General features: G+C 46.4%; 4 protein-coding genes across 4 annotated transcripts in view; all 4 read right to left on the minus strand.

Annotated features, from left to right (window-relative positions):
- Nucleotides 1–373, minus strand: part of CDK7 (cyclin dependent kinase 7) — a 14,391-nt gene extending 14,018 nt beyond the window's left edge. The window contains exon 1 of the mRNA XM_026035464.1: nt 368–373. Within this exon, the coding sequence (XP_025891249.1) occupies nt 368–373 (6 nt within the window). The remainder of the gene's footprint in view (nt 1–367) is intronic.
- On the minus strand, nt 142–4,572 carry MRPS36 (mitochondrial ribosomal protein S36). Its single transcript, XM_026036770.1, has 4 exons — nt 4,534–4,572; nt 3,793–3,856; nt 1,066–1,268; nt 142–444 (listed from the first exon to the last, which is right to left on the minus strand). Exons 1-4 carry the CDS (start codon nt 4,570–4,572, stop codon nt 427–429), a joined length of 324 nt encoding a protein of 107 aa, XP_025892555.1. The 3' UTR covers nt 142–426.
- A 160-nt stretch (nt 4,573–4,732) lies between these two features.
- CENPH (centromere protein H) lies at nt 4,733–11,201 on the minus strand. Its single transcript, XM_026036758.1, has 10 exons — nt 11,156–11,201; nt 11,020–11,075; nt 10,335–10,383; nt 9,849–9,923; nt 9,122–9,178; nt 7,985–8,048; nt 7,650–7,701; nt 6,302–6,465; nt 5,549–5,641; nt 4,733–4,997 (listed from the first exon to the last, which is right to left on the minus strand). Exons 2-9 carry the CDS (start codon nt 11,060–11,062, stop codon nt 5,549–5,551), a joined length of 597 nt encoding a protein of 198 aa, XP_025892543.1. The 5' UTR covers nt 11,063–11,075; nt 11,156–11,201; the 3' UTR covers nt 4,733–4,997.
- A 712-nt stretch (nt 11,202–11,913) lies between these two features.
- On the minus strand, nt 11,914–14,570 carry CCNB1 (cyclin B1). The gene is made up of 7 exons (XM_026035860.1): nt 14,538–14,570; nt 14,288–14,470; nt 13,853–14,011; nt 13,258–13,494; nt 12,668–12,808; nt 12,402–12,512; nt 11,914–12,130 (listed from the first exon to the last, which is right to left on the minus strand). Exons 2-7 carry the CDS (start codon nt 14,444–14,446, stop codon nt 12,020–12,022), a joined length of 918 nt encoding a protein of 305 aa, XP_025891645.1. The 5' UTR covers nt 14,447–14,470; nt 14,538–14,570; the 3' UTR covers nt 11,914–12,019.
- Between the last annotated feature and the right edge of the window lie 1,179 nt (nt 14,571–15,749).

The following is a 15,749-nucleotide window of genomic DNA, read 5'->3' on the forward strand; positions in this document are numbered from 1 at the left end:
GGCAACCGCCGGCGTCACCGCCGCCTCCCGCGAGAGCGCCGCGGTCTCGCGAGAGCGGCGCGCGCGGGAGGCGGCGCCGGCACAACAAAATTCCCACTAGCAAGATCACCCCTAGGGAGGAGACACCCGGGTCTTTACATGCAGAAGAAAGCGACTCCAGACAGCTTTATTGCCAAGGTGGTAGCATGGCTGATTAGAAAAATATTTTAATGGTGCAAACATCCGGTATTTTCACTGGTGAGCCATTAAAAGAAAGCCTCCCGCACTCACACATTAATAGTGCATTACGTGGCAACCTTCTCACCCTTCGGACGGGGTATTCATTAAAGCTATTTATATATAATCATTTGTAACATTAAGGAGATACTTTCATTGTGAATAGAATACTTCGTTCTTCAACAGCGGCGAACAAACTATCTTCCACGCTTACTCGGGACCTCCACGCTGTAAAATAGACAATCAAATATATTCTACAAAAAGGAGGATACATCAAGAGCAAACATTGTTTTGCACTACTACAGATAATAGAGACATTGATTTTTAATTATAAAAGGCCATGCACAGGGTCTCAAAGCATTAGCATCAATCAATAACTTTTTTTTCACTTCAGGGCGAATACAAAAAAGATACTAATATCTGCAAACAATAACTAGCTGGATTCCTGGTTCCCATACTTGGAGGAATTGTGGCTTTTAGAGAGGTCTCATAAACACGGCAGTAGTTTACAGGAGTTTCAGAATTATTTTTATTATTTTCAAGATGCAAAGTAAAAGCAAAAGCAAGGTCAGCTGTTAGAATCTCTACAAGAAATGAAACAGCTCCTTAATTCATTATTTTGCCAACAAATCTTTTAGAATTTACCTCTCAGAAAACTTAAGCTAGAAGTGTACTACTACTACAAAAAAAAAAAAAAACATTTTATTTCTTGTGCATCATTTCTTGTGCATCAAAGGTGTGAAACCTCCAGGCACACAGTTAACAAGCATTCAAACCTCATGCCATATCTGAAACTTTAAAGAACATGTAGAAATAACATAACACAGGAATATGCACCAACAAACTTACTTGAATGTATTCGATCTCCTCCTCTGACATAAGTTTCCTTCTGTATTTCTGGGGCAAGGTTCTTGCTAATTCGGAAGTGTCCGGCGCCCCTTGTACCCTGCTGACCGGGGACGTACTCTGGAAGGGGGGCGATCGGCCTCCCGGGGGCTCCTGCGCTTTGGCAGCGTGGTGTGACGGCACACTTGCTTGTAGCGACTCCTGCACTGAAAGCCAGCGTGCGAAACCATTTACAGAAATATACTAAGACCGCACAATTCATTACATGAGCAGCCAATAAAAGCCACCAGTTACTGACAATTGCTTTTTCCTCCTTCCTATTTAAGAAATACTTAATCAAGTATGAACTTCCCACAATCTGTTTTCATTGTTGTTAAAGATAGCAAGAGCACACTGAAAACATTCTAAAAGCAGAAGAAATCCTATTTGAGTGTCAGAAATACTGATGTGGGAGCAGAAGACAAACCATACATACTCTTAACTCTTTTACTGGGAAATTGTATTTGGGGACACACAAAGCACATTTTATCTGCAAGGTATCAGAAGAGAGGAGTACATAGAAATATCTCCCCGCTAAGATGGTATTTGGCTCCACTTACGGTGATTATAAGGACAGGTGAAAAAGGGGTAGATGCTTACAGAAACATAAAGCTCACAGCTATGAAATCGAAGATGCAGTTTAGTGCTGCACCTTTTTTAGTATCAGTAGATGGCAGCATGTCAAAATCCATTACTGATGTGCAGACACAGGGCATCAGCAATCAAACCCTTAATAAAACATGGGACACAAAACAGTTCCCAGTTGTGGGCCAAGAGCTAGGTGTAAGGAATTCACATTAGAAAAGCCATCTTGAGCTTGAGGATCTGAGAACAGAGGATAAAAGGTCAGTGAGCGTCTGGTCAGTGCCAGAGTCAGCCCTGGAAGAACTTTAGACCTCAGCTATTTAGACCCAGGCCATACACAGCTACTGCACCAGGCAGGACCGAGTCCTACAGCACCATGATTATTTAAATGCTCCCAGGCCTCTGGCTAGAAGGTTTAGCCACTTGACAAGGCAGGTCAGTCCAGGAACACAGAGAAAGGCCCAAACAGTGAGGAAGAAGACAGACTATGAAAAGGAACAAAACCAGAAATGGGGTGAAGCCACTGAACTGAAATTAGAGCAGAAAGCAGAGAGAACATTAAATATAATCAGAGATATAGCCATTTGCCAACTTCTTAATGGCACCCAGCTGGTAAATAGCTTTGGCTAGTAGTCATGGGTATAAGTTGCATTTTTCTCCTAGAGAATAAATAACACTCCTTATGTATGAAAAACATGAATAGTTTTGCTGAGTTTGTTTTACATGCCACAGAAATGGCTAGAGCTTTGCCTAGATTTTTTCCCTGTTGTATGTTACTGTCTGAGACACGGCTGGAAAAGAAGCAGAGGTAATGGACATGTTTTTTAAACTGACAGGAAAGGGGGTGCAGGTGACCTAACTAGGCACAACGTACAGAATTCTGACCAAGAATTACCACAAATAGGCAGTTCCTGACAACACCTATCAGCGAGGCAGAAGTGGCAGCTGATTTGCACTGCAGGTATGTCATGATGATAAGAGATAAACTAAACTTAAGAGCTAAAACATGTGTGATAAGCACTCTAGCAAATATGTGGAATATTCATGATATTCATGTATCAAATATTTTTTCTTCTTTTTTAAATTAAAAATGCCTCCAAATACAAGCACTTAACTGAAATTGCTCCCAACCATTCTTTACAAAATACTTACTCTTCATATTCTTTTGTAAAATTAAGCATGCAAAGTCTGGAGGTTTCTGAAATCTAAAATCGACATGTTTTTATCCATTCTGCATTTGTGAGCACCAGTAGAAACAGTGAATCTTCATCTGACTAAAGCTTTCTGCTCACAAGAGATCCTTAAAGAGTAGAAAAACTTTGACTGGAATATTAAAAAAAAAAAAAAAAGATTGCATAGGTAAGGAGCCAAAAAAAAAGAATCAAAACCAGCCATTACTTCTAAAAAGTGAGAATAATGCAACAGAGCATCATAAGACATCTGTTATTTTAGTTATAAATGCTTTATTGACTCAAATGGAATATTAAGACATCATCCAGCTCATATAACTTCTATGTGAATATAATCGCTTGATATGCTGTAAATATCAACATAGCTATAGGTATAAAAATGGATGTGTCAAAGAGCACAAAGAAATTACTTTTTTTCTTTAGTATTAACTAATAGCACTGGAAAACATTTCTTAAAATGCAGAGTGGCATGGCTATAATCAGGATATGAAATGCCACAGACACTCTAGTCAGGACTGAGGAAAGGACTGAGCAAAATCCAACATGATTTCTACAAACATCACTGAATGCCTAAGGTTTCTTCTCATGGTGACTTTGACAGAAACATGTCAAGCAGAAGCAGATATTAGTATTTGTGAAAATCTGATCTCATATATAAATCAGGAGCAGGAAAAGACTGGAAATCTACAGGAATCTGTCTTGATCAAGACATGTATACACTTTGTTTTTTCCCCCCACAGTTGTAATGTCTGGAATGCAAGTGTCAAAGAGCCATTCTAGAAATATCGCTCAAAAGCGGGTAAATATTTAATCCAAATTAAAAGGGGGGGGGGGGGGAAGTGTGTCCTGGTTCTTACATAAAACATTTAATGTGAAGTTAAGTTGTACAGGTTATATCTTTACAGCAGATACTTACTTTTAGGTTTAGGGATGCTTTTTCTGTCAGGGAACTTAATTAAGGGAGTATGTGGCTTGACTACCTAGAAGATATGAGAACACAGGAAAATACATTTCTGAAGAACAATGCAATGGAAAGCATAACATTATTTGATCACTGCTGTAGTGCTGCTTTGTGCGCCGTTATTTTGACAAGCTTAGTACTTCTGTTTTAGTTTTGTCCAAGGAAAAATTCCACTTGTAACACTACTCCTTCATCCCTGTGCCCAGCTCCGGGATAAGGGCACCTTTACTTTGCTCACAGCAATCCCAGACCATGCAGAAGCAGCTGTAACAGTGGGGGAAAAAAAAAAAAAAAAAAAAAAGGAGCTGCAGAGTTTTATCATGAGAGCTGTGTAACTGCTACGGGTGTGGGGCTTCTGTGTGCTCGCTCAGCTGCCTGCACTGCGCACGCTGGAAAAGGTGTAAGTAAGAAAGGCCCGGTATCCAGAGGTGGCTGTGGTGTTGCGCACACGCCGGCCGCGCGCCGGGCTGCGGTTTTTCCTCAAAACCCAGCGGATTCCCCCGGGGAGAGGCGAGCGCAGCCCGTCACAGCGGGTAACGCGCCTCCGCCGCCGCCTCCTGCCCGGGGCGGTCACGGCAGCCCCGGCCGCGCGCCCGCTGCGGGGAAGCGGCGGCTCCTCCGTCCCGGCCAGGGCCAGGGCCCGTCGCGCCCGCGCCACGGGCCGGCGGCCTCGCGCGAGCCCCGCGGCGCCGTTACCTGAACGACCCTTGTGGCGGCCGCCATCTTGCTGCCCATGGTGTCCGCGGCCGCGGGGCGGGGCCGCCGGGGGCGGGGCCGCCGGGGCCGTTGGGCCGCGGGTAACGGCGGCGAGGCCAAGGGCGAAGGGAAGAACGGGCGGGTACTGGAGCTGGACACGGCCAGGCCGGGCTGCCTGCTGAAATCAGACACTCACCCCTAAAAGCAAAATCGTTTTAATCCGAAACGTTACACAAAATATGATCTGCCATAACAACTTTCTTCTACCATAAAGTAAAAAGAGGAAGGTCAAGGACTTAAAATACAGCTCTGTTGAATAATTTTAACAGCATCAAGCAGCACCTTCCATTTTATGTGCATTTTTCTCTAGGTCGGACGTATTTTGCCGTGTGAGACAGAATCTATAGTCTCTATCTTGTCACGGATGTCTTGAGCATCATGAGGCATAGTCACAAAGGACACACCTAAGAGTTAAAAAAAAAAAAAAAAAAGATTTAAGAAGGAAAAAAAAAAATCCATGCAGATACTGCCAACCTAAGTTTTGCCATTGGAACTTCCCATATTGCTGGGCTGGATGATGCTGCTGTCTTCTGCTGCAAAGCCTCCCTGCACTGAAAGGAAGGAAGAGCTTCTCTCACACGCAGTAGCTGGGCTGCATGCGAGTGGCACAACCTCGGTTCAAGCCCACTTCTACATAAGAGCTGGTCATACAGCTGTATTGCCGCATTTCAGAGCGGGGATAGAGCAGCCAGGAATCAATTCTTCAGTTAGTTTCACTAGGTGTTCCAACATTTGGTATATACCAGCAGTTAAATAGCACTTCAAAGAGTTGTATGGCCACATTCTGAATCTCTAAAGAGAAGAAGTATATCCCAAAAACGTATTTTTTCAAAATCTTAAAATGTGTTTTCATAACACGTGTTAGTTGACATCAAATTTAGTATGTCAGTTACATAAAACATACTAAACATCATTGTATAATATGAATATAAAACTAAACATCATTGCTCCTTACTCAGAGAAAAGACACATTTTTTTCAAGCTGTAGAACAATTGCCTTTAAGGATGGATCTTCTGCCCAGTTAACTCTGCTTCCGATTATGATATTCTACAAAAAAAAAAAAAAAATTAGGTTAAAAAAAAAGGCTTTTAAAAACAACTATTCTTATTGAAATCTTGAAAAAGAGTCCTGTATTTAAACTTTGCATTAGAACTCCCTGAAAATCACAGCAGTGTTTGAAGTAGGCAGTAGGACAACAGGGAGAAGGGGAAGTATTAGTTTCGATCTTACTGTCAATACCTAGGAAAATAAACAAACAAACAAACAAAAAACTCTACTGCAAACTACTAGAAGATATAGCATGCAATACAGAAACAGCTGGGTGTTTCTGTCTTTTGAAATTCTTCAGATTACACAAGTTTACAGACTGGTTTTACCTGGTCCAAAAAGCCCTCAAGTAAACTCTGTCTTTTCCTGTTCTATCTTTTGCTTAATAAACTAACTGGGATTTCATAAGCCATTTGTGGATAAATTTGCAAGTTGTGAGTTGCAGCTGCAGTTTGCTGGAAAACTGGTGTGGGGAGATGTGACAGTCATTCCTCTAGGACATGCATCATTTCTGTATCTTAGGTGGAAAAAGTAAATATAGATTGATAGATTGTTTCTAAGGTTTAGAAATAATTATTCTGAACAATGACTTGGGGCAGTCCCATATGTTCAGTCTTTAAAGCAGTAAAATTATCTCCATATGTGGCATGTTTTCATTACCTGGAAAATATTTTGAATTAATGTTGTCATCTCCTTTTCTTTTTGTAAGTTGTTACGTATCTTCTCCAGCATTTCACCCACTTCCATGTTTGCCAGTTCCTTCTTTTGATTTCTCATTGTAGTATGAATTTGTAGTAGTTTGTTTCCTCCAGCTTGTTTTAGTACTATTCCATTATTAGGAAAACAGAACATTAACAAATAGGTCTGTGTGCAGTGGAACTAAAGAAACCCTGTTTCCCACAGACATCTAAGGCACTTCCACTGCAACAATCCTAACTTTTCACCCCATCCCTTCCCTCCAGTTACCTCAAGTTCTTTCTTCCACTTAAAGCCAACATGTGCTGTGACATCTCATTTCTATATATACAAACTGGTTCCCTGGCTGCTGGCAAAATAGAAAGTACTGTGTTCATTGCCTATGTTTCCGTCAGACACTAATTTGAACATCTGTCCTACACCTTATCTCCAGTTGGAACAACCTCTATAGTTGAAGAAGTTTAAGACCTTTTTGCTCATTTTCAAACCAAGTTCCAAGGTCATTAAAAGGACATGGACGATGTGAATATTTCCAGTTTCCTTAGGAAATCAGTCTTAAGAGTGATTAAGAGACATCTCACAGACTAAAAAAAATGCTGTTAGCATTTTCTTCCTTTATTTCTGACTATACAAGGCTTATTTTTCCTTTGAAGACAGATATGTGATTGCATTTGTTTATTGCTCTGCACACGTACAGCACTTACTACTGATGAAACAAACACAGTAAAAATAAGAAGTGATTAAAACTGCTGACAGACTTAATCACACCGCAGTGCGAGTGAATATTTACATGTTCAAAAATATATTTACCATAGTAAATTCTGAAAAGCAAATTAAAAATCTAAATTCAATTACTGACCTAATCTAACCGGCATACTGAAGATCGAGGCATACATTACTACATAAGCTCATTGTAGGGAAGTCCCCTCTCAGTCTTCAAACATTCACAAAGGTGCCATCTCACAGAAACCCAAACCTAGGTGTCATAGGACTGATTTAATATGAATTCATTCTAAAAAACCCTAAATGAGGTATAATAAACTGGGGAGTGCACGCTAGATAGTGAAACTAAACCACATTGCTTTTGAGTATCTTCTTGTATCTCTGTTCTAACACATCAGTCTCATCCACAAGTAGCAAACATGCCAGCTCTTTTTTTTAAACATATTTCATGCAACTCTTTTCAGAAGTTTCAGAACTGTATTCAGTTTCACAATGACTTCATATGTTAATATTGTTTCAAGAAGCACCTTCTAAAATACAAACTGCACATTCAAATATAAAACAAAGCTCATTTAATTAACACACTTACTGAGTCTTTTCCTTTTAATATCATTCAATTTCTCTTCCATCTCACGTGCTTGCTACAAGAAAATAATTATTAATCCAATAATTAATCCAATTAACACTGATAGATGCTGATTTAATTCATAAAGTAGTCTGCTCTAGAAGCAGACCTTTTGCATACTCCCTTTAAACAAGCATTTCAATAATTTTATTACCAGTAGTAACTGTGTGATTTAGCCAAATATTTAACTTCAAATGACTTTTGCATTCCTGTTACTTTCAGACTTTCAAAGTGCCCCCTGGCTGTACAGAGGAAAGGAGGCCAGTGCAATGGCGAGACAGGGGATGGCTGCCACTTACCTGCTGAGATTCGAGTATTGATGTGCTGAGCAGTATTATGTGTTTCATAGTCTCCAAGATCAGTCTAAGGAAGAAAACACAGATTTGCACAACCTTAAGACTATTAATATATGCAAACAGCACAAATATTTTAACAGAAAAAAGTTATTTAAAATAGATATAATTTAAAATAAGTATATAAAAATTATATATTTAGTCATGATATATATAAAAATAAATCAATGTATTTAAATTACATATTAAAAAGCATACTTTATTTTCTACTTTTGCAAAACTATGCCCTTTCTTTGGCAGATTTAAGAGACTGGGTATAACTTTAGAGGCTAAATATTCTCTTTATTTCCACCTCAGTGTTTCAGTTAAGTTCTAACATTGCCAAGCTGTATGTTTTCACTGCGCACCAAGGTAGCCAAGCCACCCCAGAAAGAAATTGGAATTTCTGAATTCTGGCCAGCACCAGAGATATCATGGGTATAGAGCATCTTTTGCTATGTTTCCTACAGAAATTATATTTCTCATGTTACACTTCAAATGCATCCATTCATACTGGCTGAGAGATGAACAGGTAATTTCAAACAAGTTCAAAATCTTCAGTTCTTATTCAAAGACATTAAGTGACTAAAGAAGACAATTAAAGAGAGACAAGGCCCTGTATACAGTCTACACTCAAGATGATCAGCATAAATCTAAGGACAAAGTCCAAAGAAGGGAAAAACTCATATAACATCAAAAATATGTCTTGTGTCTCAACTTAAATCTGAAAGCAGGAAGGAGAAAAGGAAATGTGATTGCATTCCACAGCAGGTATGGTCAAGATCATGGAGCTGGTACACAAACACCTATGGGGGTGCTTAAACACCTATGGAGTTTAGTAGGTTTGGGTGAAACAAGCCCAAATGTCTCTATAAACAAAGACTGGTTAGTTCAAAACCTAAATTAAAACCACTGCAGATATATGGGGTTTCATCATAGTGATTCTAAACAAAAAGTGTGCATCATGTGCATCATCCAGTCAAAATTAGAAGAAGAACACTTGTTTTTAACCGATGCAATGAAGCAACGCCAAAATGAGTTTCATTCAAATGTGTCAATTCCTTTCCTTTCTTTTTGGCCATCCTTTCCCCCAAAATACCTTACCTCGAGTCTTCATCATCTTGTTTCACTTTGTTTCTCAGGGCATCTATAAGCTGCATCCTGCATAGTGTGGAGAAAACAGGTGATGTGAATTAATAAGAAACTAAGAAAATGGAATTTAGATAAATATTGAAAAAGAGATTGCCAATGTTCAGTTTATGATCATTTTCACATTGGAAATATATATTAAAATATCCCTCAATTGTAAATATCACACTGCTTAAATGTATATTTTTAGCTCTTAGGATTAGAAGAACATATTAGTCATTCTTTGTAAGCATGACAATGCATTTCTCACTTGCCAAACATACCTTAGATGTCAATAATCCCAACAACTGCAGAAGGGAAGTTGGATAAAAACAGGAATTCAAATAGATAGTTACATAACACAGAAGATACACAGCACCTACAATCTCTAGCTTTTCATGGCTACTTGTAAAATACAACCAACAACTATGCCTAGTGATATATATGATCAGCCTTTGACAATTTTGCAGGATCTTTGGGATTTGTGCATTTGAACTTGTGTCCTTTGCTGTTCTGTATGGTATCTCCACCTTCACTCCTGCTGGTTCAATGGTACTAATTAGTTCTTTCATGTTTGTAACACGCACTGCAGCATTTTGAAATCCTACTTTAATCCAACTTCCGTGTACATCCATGATAGAAACTTATGCAAACAAACAAACAAACAGAGAAAGCCCAAGACAAACAGGAAAAAAATACATGCCTCTGCAACACCAATGTCTTGTTTTGGAAGGAGACTTTTACTTCCTCCATCTCTCTTTCCAAGTCTTCTGTGGTACTGAAACAAAAACAGCAGTGTGAAAACAAGGAAATTTTAAAAGCATTCTCACTCTTGAGGGTTTTGACTTGCTTTCTCAAGGCCTGAAATAAGAACTTTGCCTGTAACTTATGAATTATTTGATACAGGAATACTTAGACATATGGAATTATGTTATTTAACTTTAACTGTTACATAAAGGGATTGCAGATTTAGAAACCACATCAGATACAGGATTATATCAGGAGGTTGTATAAAATATTTCCTCCCCATGTTATCCTTTCAACTCCTCTAGTTACATTATATTCTTGCAAATTATTGATAGTTCATCTAGAGTTTTCATTAGAAAGGAGGAGAAAAGAATATCCAGATCAGTTCCCAACTCCTTTATTTTAAATTATGTCAGAAGATTGAAATCATCAGTTGACTTACCTCTTGATTAGCTTTTCTTCTATGACATGGTCAGGAAAACTTTCTTCACCTGCAAAGCAAGCAATTACTGAAATAGCATAACAGGAAATTCTAAAAACCAGTTAACAGAATACAAAGGGCAAGCACTTGGATGGCTACACTGACAAGGTATTTCTTATCCCTAACCCCACGCCTCAGCATCTCTTTTGCAATTAGTATGGCTGCATTGCCAATCAGCTGTTTTGGAGAAATAATCAGTGAAATATATTCCTATTTAGCACTTTCTGGTCATGCCAAAGCAAGTTCACAGCCCTGCTCTGCATGTAACCAGAGTTTCCTAGCTGGTTCAGTGGAGAAGACACATAATGGAAACAAATCAGGCACAAGAAGAAATAAGTTTAATTGGTATTGCTATCTAACACTTTGTGTTGAAAACCTGAAACACCAGCTGATCAGATTCCTGAAAGCCGTTACTGTATTTAAGTTTTGTCAGAACGTCAGAGGGGTCTAAAGGAAAAACCGGAGGCGAGCAGGGGGAGGAGGTGGGCGATACTGAAGACAGCTTGGCAGGGGTTGCAATGTGCCTTCACGGGCACGTCACGAGCACGCAGCCGGATGCTTAGGCTCTGAATGCATCACTGCTGCAACGAGGGCTTCGGGCAAATCGGGGCTCAGGGGCCGTGCGCGCCGGGAAGGGGCGTCCTACCCGCCTGGGCCGCAGTGCTGCACTCCATGAGCTGCTGCTTCATCTGCTCCCGCAGGCTGCCAAGGGGAAAGGCCGCAACGGTCAGACCGAGCCCTGGCCCGCCCGCCCGCGCAGCCCCCGGCCCCGCCGCGCCCACCGGAGCAGCGTCAGCACGTCCAGCTTGGCCGTGGAACCGGCCTCGGCCTCGGCCTCGGGCACGGCCTCCCCCGTCGTCGCCGCCGCCGGCTCCATGGCGGAGCCTTCAAACGTCCCGCGCGCTCATCGGCGAGCTCGGCCAGCGCCTGCTTGGGGCTGGGAGGGCGGGGCTGCCGCAACGCCACCAATCGCGGTCCTCCTCCTCCGCATCGGCGGCTCGGCGCTCGGCCGCCAGGCGGCCCCGGCCGTTAGCGACCGTTAGCGGCGGAGCGGGGGGCGGGAGCCGCAGGGCCTCGTGCCGCCTATGCGGGGAGCGGGAGCCACGTCCCCGCCAGCCGTGCGGGCCCAGCCGCCTTCCTGCCCTTGAGCTCGGCCCCAGGGCCCCGGAGCCTTCCTGCCCTTGAGCTCCGCCCCAAGGCCAGGGAGCCTTCCTGCCCTTGAGCTCGGCCCCGAGCTGCCCCACATGAGGACCGTTACCCGAAGCTGTACTGGGCCCGCCAGGAAGCGCCGGAGCCCGGCATTATTTTCAGAGAGAAGTGGGACAAAAGCTTCAGCAGCTTGGGACAAGCAAGTGCGGCCCCCACAGACTCATTTTTTCTTGCTCTTGCATGTCTCCTAGTGACATTTTAATTAAGTAGCAACACTGCGTTGAAGCTGCACTGCAGCGATGGCAGCACTTTGAGCAGAGCCAGCCCACGGACTCAGCAGCTGCAGGAGGGAAAGGACCAGCCCAAAGCACTGAAATAAGCACAGCAAAAGTAAAAGGCAACAAGATGCTTTATTAAAAGCTTTAAACACACAAATAAGATACACTATGTACACAGTGGCACATGGTGCCAACATCCTGCCCAAGGTGGTGTAGGAGTTACGATGCTTTGGCCAGAGGCTTGGCGAGATTCTGTATGACAGCAGAGTTGAGTTGTGCAATAGTGCTTATCTTGGCATTTTTGCTGCTGGCGTATTTGTTCTTGATTGTCTGCAAAAACAAAGTTAGATTAAGCTTAACCTGATCATAAACACACCACTCCCCTGGCACCCTCCAGATACTGGCCAGGCCAAATGAATGCCAGCATCCAGAACAAGTTTGGGATTCACTAAGTATATATCAGCTTCCACTGCTCTGACAACACAGAGACTCTTCAGCTGAAGCTAGCAGCTCTGCTTTGAGCATCAGCAACTAAGTCACAGCCACGTATGGACACTTAGCCAAGTGCCCGGCCCATCTTTACCAGGAGGAACTTACTTACCATGTGCTTGGTGAGGCCCCGATTCACTAGGATTATGTTCTTTGCCATGTGTTGCATGACTGGAAGAAGATCGCTCTCAGTGTAGGTCATGTAGTGTTGTAGAGTTGGTGTCTGAAAGAAAAGGCCACCATAAGGTAGTGCTGCTGGAGCAACTGGAGCTTGTTAGATGGCAGACTTCATGGGGTTGGGACAGCTGCAGGCTTCCAACAGGAAACAGTTACTGCCCCGATTCCTGTGCGAGACAGTGCCTGACAAGCACAACTTACCCACTCGCCTCCATCAAGAACTTTCAGAGCCAAACAGGAAGCAGCAGCCGCAGTTTTAGAAGGAGGGAAATGAACCATTTCATAGTCCACCATGGACAACTCCATCAGGTACTTGGCCAGTGTGTGCTGTTCCAAGTCCACCTGCAATAAATCCAAACTGAGTGTAGTCCCCCAGGCAAAATTTCTTTCAAGGATAACTTGCTCACTGCCTCCGTTTCATCCAGCAAAAGAAATACTCCCTTAGCAGACATTTCTCTAACTATATGCTGGAAACTGAAGTGGCTTAATCAGCAAGCCTTTCTGATTAGTGCAAAGCTGCTTGTAGCTGGGGACTGTTACCCTCAGCAGCAGCCTGGCAATCCTGTCCTGGTACCAGGCAGGTGTTTTAGCTCTGGCTTGGCTGGGCTAGTGAGTGAGAGTGAGCAGAAAAGCAAGGCCTACAGGGTCTACAAGGACGTGCATTTCAGACTGAGCTGTTTCTTCAGGTCCCAAGTTGTTCTAAAACTCAAACCAAAGATTTCAATATCCGCAAGAGTCCAACAAGCGTTGTGTCCTCATGGTGACAGCACTGTCACTGCTGTGGGCATTACCTCTGCGATCTTTGAAGCCCTCCTCAGGAAGTGGAGGGGCAGGGGGCGACCCAGACCGAAGTCCAGGGCTTGCAGGATCTTCATCTCCATCTGGCGGATCTGGGACTTGGTGTAAGTGTGGTCCGTCACAAAGGCAAAGTCCCCAATTTCGGGGGGATACATTTCTTCATACTTGCTGGCAATGAACATAGCTGTGACACCAACCAGCTGCAGCGTCTTCTTGGACACAGTGTTGTCCTGCAGCAGGAAAGAGCAGAGTTGTGTGAGACCGCACAAGTGACTCGGGTCAGACACAGCTTTCCAAAGTGGTCAGTACAAGTTTCCTCCTATGCACTTGCACAGCCAGAGTTAACTGTACGGCATTTCATTACCTCTGCTGGGCTACAGACAAGCTATTGAGATAAAGGAAGAGAAATAAAGAGCTTTGCTAAGTCCAGTCACTGTTTCTCATTGAGACAGGTAGACAGTGTGTGCAGTTCAAGACAAAGCCCTTTTTGTTGGGACTTTACTCTTTGTTGGGATTAACAAGCCCAGCTGTGTGTGATGCTACTGGTGCTCTAGTTGAGAGGGAAAGACACCTATGGGAAATACGCACCTGCAAGAAGCGATCGATGATGGCAACCGTCATGTACATCGTCTCCTGCAGCAGCCTGAACTTCATCTGCACTTGCACGAGCCAGTCTATCAGTATGGCTCGCATATTCCCCGTGATTTCCCGGCCTGCCAGGTACTTGGGTCTGACAGCTTGTTTCTCCTGCGTGGAAGGAAGGGGGTTAACAGGAGAGCCAGGCAGTTAGAGGTTGGGCATTGCAGAGATCTGCAGTGCCACTTGGGATAAACGGAACCATGTGGGGCTGGGACAGGGTGAAGTTTCTCAGTTCACTGGCTACTGGTGAGAGCGTGTGCTGTTTGCTGCCTGGTGTGACAAGCAGTGCCAGGGGGCTGCTCAGGTACGTGGGAGTTTGCAGCTGAGGAGCCGCTTGTTTGTGCTTGTGAAGGGTGCGAGCCGCGCGCCGGGGCCGCCACGCACCTCGAGGTGCCGCAGGTAGCTGTAGATGTCCTTCACATAGTCGCTGCAGAGGTTGGGGTCGGCGCCGTCCTCGCCGTCCACGTCGCGCACGTGGAGCAGCACGTCGGAGAAGGCCTGGCACAGCACGTCCTCGGCGGGCGCGCACCCCGACGTCTCCATGGGCGTCGGCGAGGGCGCCTCGGGCTGCGGGGAGGCGCGCGGTGAGCGCGGGCGGCCGCGGCGGGGCGGCCGGGGGCCGGGGCTGCGGTACCTGTGCGGGCTGCGGCACCTCTGCGGGCTGCGGCTCCGGCGGCGGCGGCGGCTGCGTCTTCGGCGGCTCCTCCTTGGCGGCCGCCCTGAGTGCCCGGCGCGGAGCCACCTTCTCGGTGGCCGCCGGCGGCTTCTTGATGGCGGCGCGCGGCTGCGCCAGCGGCTCGGCCGCCACGCGGTTGCCGATGTCGCCCAGGGCGGTGCGGGGCCGCGGCGGCGCCTTGGCGCCCGTGGGAGCCCCGCGCTTGGCGGCGGGAGCGCTGCTCTTGGCCGCGGCCTCGGCCGCCGTCCGCGTGTGCTGCGGGGAGAGGGCGCTCAGCGGGGCCGCGCCCCCGCCCCGTGCCGGGCCGCACCGGGCCGGGCCGCACCGGGCCGGGCCGCACCGGGCCGGGCCGCCCTGCGGCACCCGCAGCGCTGCGCACCCGCACCCTGCCTGGCGGCGGCTGTTCCCCCTTCCAGCCCAACCCCCACCCCGTCCCCCAGGGAAAGGGAAGACGGGCCCGAGCGGGAGCGCTGCGCCTCCCCCGTCCCGCGGGAAAGGGAAACCGCTGCACCCCGCAAGGGGAGGCAGAGATGGGGGAGAGGCGCCCCGGGAACGGGACCGGGCGCCGGGCTGCGCCCCCCGGGCCGGCACCGCGCTGCGGGAGGGACGAGCGCAGAGCCGCATCCCGCCCGGCCCGAGGGAGCCGGGCCCGGGGCGCCGCGGCCGCCGCACCTACCCGGGTGACCCTGAGCGCCATGGCCGCGACGCGGAGCCGAGCGGAGCGGGCGGGAGGACGCGGGGAGCCGAGCGGAGCCGAGCGGAGCGGGGCGAGCGGCGCCGCGCGTTTAAATCTCGCTCCCGCCGCCGCTCATTGGCCGCCCGCTGCAGCCCCATTGGCTGCCGCCCGCGCCCGCCCGATGCGTTGCCGCGGCGACCGCGGCCGGCGTTCGAAAAGGGGGCGGCGCCGCGGCGCACGTGGGGGCGGAGCTCCGCGCCCCGCCCCGGGCCGCGCGTGGGCGCCGCGGCGGCCCTTGGAAGCTGCGGCTAGCGGGGCCTGGCTGACACGCGCGGCTTCCCACCCTGGCACGGCCCTGCTCGCTCAGGCAAGCGCTACTCAGCACGGTATCCAGCCCCTGAGCCCTCGGGACGGGGGAGGGTGAGAAAAGAGCTGTGAAAGGCACTCGTTTGCACTGGAGGAGCGCAGAGAGGCAGGGCTGCTCCCACGCGAGG

Source organism: Nothoprocta perdicaria, unplaced genomic scaffold, assembly GCF_003342845.1.
Source record: "Nothoprocta perdicaria isolate Ctin4 unplaced genomic scaffold, notPer1 scaffold_1, whole genome shotgun sequence".
NCBI lineage: Eukaryota > Metazoa > Chordata > Aves > Tinamiformes > Tinamidae > Nothoprocta > Nothoprocta perdicaria.